Source organism: Sinocyclocheilus grahami, unplaced genomic scaffold (genome assembly GCF_001515645.1).
Source record: "Sinocyclocheilus grahami isolate Dianchi unplaced genomic scaffold, SAMN03320097.WGS_v1.1 scaffold1652.1, whole genome shotgun sequence".
NCBI classification, from domain to species: domain Eukaryota; kingdom Metazoa; phylum Chordata; class Actinopteri; order Cypriniformes; family Cyprinidae; genus Sinocyclocheilus; species Sinocyclocheilus grahami.
Window position 1 is genome coordinate 162,479 of NW_015506831.1, and position 5,453 is coordinate 167,931.

The 5,453-nt window shown below is 39.9% G+C and overlaps 1 protein-coding gene across 1 annotated transcript in view; it reads left to right on the forward strand.

The window, feature by feature from the left end:
• Window positions 1-4,503: 4,503 nt before the first annotated feature.
• LOC107571794 (peptidyl-prolyl cis-trans isomerase NIMA-interacting 1-like) overlaps window positions 4,504-5,453 on the forward strand; it is a 4,143-nt gene continuing 3,193 nt past the window's right edge. Inside the window, exon 1 of the mRNA XM_016258167.1 lies at window positions 4,504-4,668. Within this exon, the coding sequence (XP_016113653.1) occupies window positions 4,611-4,668 (58 nt within the window). The 5' untranslated portion in view covers window positions 4,504-4,610. The remainder of the gene's footprint in view (window positions 4,669-5,453) is intronic.

Genomic DNA, 5,453 nt, shown 5'->3' on the forward strand with positions numbered 1-5,453 from the left:
TGATTGGCCAGCTATCCAGTGCGTTGTGATTGGCCGAATACCTCAAGCGTGTGACAGAAATGTTACGCCCCTCACCATATTTGGAAACACACAGCATCTCCACAACAACAACACTACAGCGAGAATAAAAGTTACACCTTATTTCTTTGCGTATACATTTGGGCGGTGTTATGCAAGTCTTTCCACACAGTGATGTAGATTTGTGGGGGCGTGTTTAAATGAGGTGTTTTAGGAGGGCGTGGACTAATATCTCTTTGGGTTTGAGACTGTAGTCTTTGCAACTTCAGGGATCTTATCTATGCACAATCAGCTTGTAACACTCCAAAGAGAAAGGAAAACGTGAAATCACATATGACCCCTTTAATATAAACTTCTAAAATGCCAAAAACTAAAATTATTTTAAATTATTTACTTCCTTATTAAACAAGAAAATAGATATATAGATTTTGAGAGGCATTTGTATGAGAACATATTAGAAATAATCATAAACACTGTGTTCCATTCATTTCGGTCAAATACTCAATTGAATCAAGTAAATCATTTATCTGTCTGTTAAATAAATCACATCAAATCAACATAAGCCGAGTTGTGTGAACCACAAAATATGTTCAGCAGATCTTTTCCATAAAAAAATGCACCATAATTATCTTCTATCTCAGAATTTGCCCTCTGGAACCGATTTTGTAAAAGAAAAACATAAAAAAATCACTGCATCATACCAATTAAAATTCATGTGTTAAAACTTGTGTGCTGAATTTCACATGATGGTTTATTAGAGGTTCAGACCCAAACTGAATTTGTTATTCATTGACAATATAAGAGTTTTCTGAATAATAAGGTCTTGGGGTTTGGTGAATCATGAATGATTCAGTACTGACAGTATGCTGTTCTCCTGTAGGTGGGTCTGTTTCCTGCTAATTACGTGGAGGAGGAGCATTCAGATTACTGCTGACCAATCAACAGCTTCATCACCCCAACAACACACTCATACGCCCATACTCTGTTTACAGTCTCACCTGTGAATCCAGTCAAGCGTCCGCATCAGCAGGGTTTGCTGACCTGCACATACAGATGATTTCATCCTTTCACTGTAGACTCCAGCTCGGAGTGATTTCATTCAGATTACGATTAACGGTTGGACGGGTTCAGAAGAGCTCGTCAGTATGGATGTAATGAGCTGTTTTTTCTTGAGATTCTGATTAAAATGGTTTGAAAAGCATTGTTCTGTTCAACAAACACAGAGCCTTGACTGTACATAAATATGACTTTTATTTCCAAACAATATCAAAACAATTCAACTGAACACATATTCTGATGCCTCGAGACATGATGAAAGCAACTCGTTGTGTGTGTGTGTTAGTGGTGTAATGTGTTGCTGTGTGTGTGTGTGTGTGTGTTAGAAGTGTAATGTGTTGCTGTGTTTGTGTAATGTGTTGCTGTGTGCGTGTTAGAAGTGTAATGTGTTGCTGTGTCTGTGTGTGTGTGTGTAATGTGTTGCTGTGTGTGTGTTAGTGTGTGTGTGTTTCTACTGGTAATAGAGCTCGAGGTTCATGCCGTCATGGATTTCATCTGATGCTCAGAGTCAAGGATATGAACGATTACGCATATAAATGCACAAATGTCTCCAAAAACACTCTTAATGGATACACTGAATGTTACGCACAGACGTATGGGACAGTTTTACTCAACACGAGCACAAGAGATCAGGAACTGACTCATGTGATATAACACTGGTAACACTTTCATTTCTTTAGTCAGCATTGATTAATCTCAATTATGTTAGTTTGAACTGATACACTATTAAAATCAGAAGCTGTATCTGTTGTTATTGAATGGACCTGAGCTAACATGAACTAACAATGAACTCTTGTATTTTTATTAACTAATGCTAGCAAACATTAATAAATATGGTAACACATGTTTCTCATTAACTATGTTATTTAGACCTTATTTCGAAGTGTTACTGATATATATAATAACTAAGCAATGAAATGCTTTTCTGCATCACAGACACTGTTTGTACAGGTTTGAGGTTAATTAAAGGAATAGTTCAGCCAAAAAAAATTTGCATGTCATACAAAATGAAGATGAGTTTGAGAGTCCAAACAGCTGATAAAAACATCACAATAATCCACAGCACTCCAGTCCATCAGTTCACATCTGGAGAAGACAAAAGCTGAAACACATCCAGCATTAAGACGTTTGTAGTTCAAATATGAGTCCATAATAACTCTTCCTCTGGTGAAAAAGTGTTCTGGTGTGAATCAGGAGAGCATTCTGCACAGATCAAGCAGCGTTTAAACAGCTCTAAACTACAATGTGGCTGGATTTTGATGAGAGAGATGACCGTTTTCACTGGAGGAAGCGTTATTATGGATTATATTTTAGTTAAAAAGCGTCTTAATGCTGGATTAGTTTCAGCTTTTGTCTTCTCCAGATGTTAACTGATGGACTGAAGTGCTGTGGATTACTTGTGGATTATTGTGATGTTTTTATCAGCTGTTTGGACTCTCATTCTGACGGCACCCATTCACTGTAATGCTAAATTTCTCCAAATCTGATGAAGAAACAAACTCATCTACATCTCAGATGACCTGAGGATGAGCACATTTTCATGTTGCGTGTGAAGGATACAGTCTCCCAGTGACACGTGGTCCTTGAATATGGTGTACCTGCACATAAACACGTCACATTATAATCACGCTCGACTGCGGTGTTTTCCACTCTTCTGCTCAGCATTTCTTCTCACCATTTCTTGAGCACGATCTTGTCCCACCGTGTGCCGGTCTGTGCTGAGATCAGCTTCTTCAGGTCTCCAATCGTGTCCTCCTGACTGACACACAGTTAAGACCAAAAACAACACAAAGCACACCTGCTGCCTCCAACAACCACCCAAACACACACACACACACTTCAACAACCACCCAAACACACACACTTCAACAACCACCCAAACACACACACTTCAACAACCACCCAAACACACACACTTCAACAACCACCCAAACACACACACTTCAACAACCACCCAAACACACACACTTCAACAACCACCCAAACACACACACACACACACACACACACACACACACACACACACACACACACACACACCTCTCAGGACTATATGCTTCATTCTGTATATATTGCATTCTGTCAATGACCTCTTTATGTCATCATAATTATTTTGATCTGCTTCATATAATTAATATCAAAATACTGTGTGATGATCTGTTAACTGTTATCATTCTAATCGCAGTGGTGCTATGATGCTTTAGCTCTTCCAGAAGCATCTGTGTCATAAAAGGCGATGTGTTTCACTTAAACACACAAGTGCACCACATGCTATAACACATGACAAAACAGCAGTATTGAATGCACGCATAAATGATCAGTAAACGGTATGATTTATACCTGACTTCTCGTGCGTTCGCGCAGATAATCAGACGCGCTTCTCTCGCAGGCGTTTGAAACGAAGAAAACATCCGCTCCCATTTGACCAATCAGAGGCGCGCACCTTTGACTGACAGCGGGTTTCTCCAATCATATTCGAAGAAGAGCGCCGTGGGGCGTGGTCACCGTGGCTAATCGCTTTAGGGCGTCGTGAATGTCTTATCTAAAGCGTGAGAGATGTTATTTATCACACCCGTCCCATTTTAATAGTTTAGTGCTAATAAATCACCTCTGCATTATACTTCAGCTTATTATAGACATACAGCCAAAAACAGCGAAATTGTGAAATATTTTACTATTTAAAATAACTGTTTTCTATTTGAATATATTTTAAAATGTAATTTATTCCTGTGATTTTAAAGCTACATTTTAGCATCATTACTCCAGTCACACGATCCTTCAGAAATCATTCTGATATTCAGATTTGCTGCTCAAAAAACATTTAGTATTATTATTATTAGGTTGAAAACAGCTGAGTAGAATTGTTGTCAGGTATCTTTGATGAATAGTAAGATCAGAAGAACAGCATTTATCTGAAATAGAAATCTTTCGTAACATTATAAATGTCTTTGTCATCACTTTTGAGCGATTTAGACGATATCTGAATTTAACGATTGGCATTTTTAATATTTTGAAACGTTGTAAATGCCGACAGTTACATGACTAAAGCCTCTTCTATCTATATAACGGCTGTGGATGTTATTTTTATTGTATTTTTTCAACAAATACTTTTTGTACCTTTTTTTACGTTTCTTGTCGTCGACCCGATTTGTCACGTGACATCTGTTGCTGCTATTCTCAACCAATCACATCCTGTTTTGATTACTACACATGGACTTTTTATTATTTAAATAACGGTATACAGAATAATAAGACGTGCTACGAGGTTTGTATTTTAAACATAATTTCAGAGAAATAACGGACAAATATTATTTGTGATGTTTCTGAATAGACAAAAGCGCCCTATCGGCTCGGCTCGGCTTGACTCGGCTCGGCTTGACTCGGCTCGGCTCGGCTCGGCTCGGCGTTCCGCCGCGCTCCTGCTGCAGTGACCGGACCCTGCGGGTCGCCCTCTGTCGGTCAGTTCGGTCACTGCAGCAGGAGCGGCAACGGAACATCACACCAGAACCGAGCCGAACCGATATCACTCTGAAGTCATGTCCGACGACGAGAAGCTGCCGTCTGGATGGGAGAAGCGCATGAGCCGGAGCTCAGGTGAGTCCCAGCGGCCCCTCGTCGCAGCTAAACCCGGAACAGAGTCGCTGTTTGGGCGCGTGTGAGCAGATGCGCATGCTAATGGCTAACCGACACCGAACCGCGCCAAACCCGCCCCGAGTAACGGACCGCCGGCTTCCAGCCCTCCACGAACCCGCGTTTCAGTAAAAACACCAGACTCTCAGTATCTAAACATCTGATTCGCTTAATGTATGAATATCTGAGCGAACGTCCCGCTAATCTGGGCTAGCGCTAGCTGCTATGTGGCCACACAGATCAGCGTCTCTCCACAGACTAGCACTCTCTGCGTTGTCGAGTATTTTTGCGCAATACGTGTTAATTTCACCTCAGTGGTTAGTTATTGTGACTGTGTCAGGGTTAACTCTGTTATAATGGCCAGCTGACTCGTTACTGAGACACTTGGCGGATAAATGGACATGACATGATCGGTTTAAGTTGACATTATTGTATTGTCCGTCTTGTGCTTCTGCTGAAAATATAGTATTATAGTGTATAAAACCTAAGCTAAGAGACGAGACAAGCACAGTAATGATAGTACAGTATTGTGCATCTGAGAGGCTTGTCTTTACATCTGCGTTTACATTTGTTTTCATTTTTATTTTAGTCATTTTGTGGTGTTTTAGTCTTTTATTTATATATATATATATATGTGTGTGTGTGTGTATATGTGTGTGTGTGTGTATATGTGTGTGTGTGTGTATATATGTGTGTGTGTGTGTTTATATATATATGTGTGTGTGTGTATGTGTATATGTGTGTGTGTG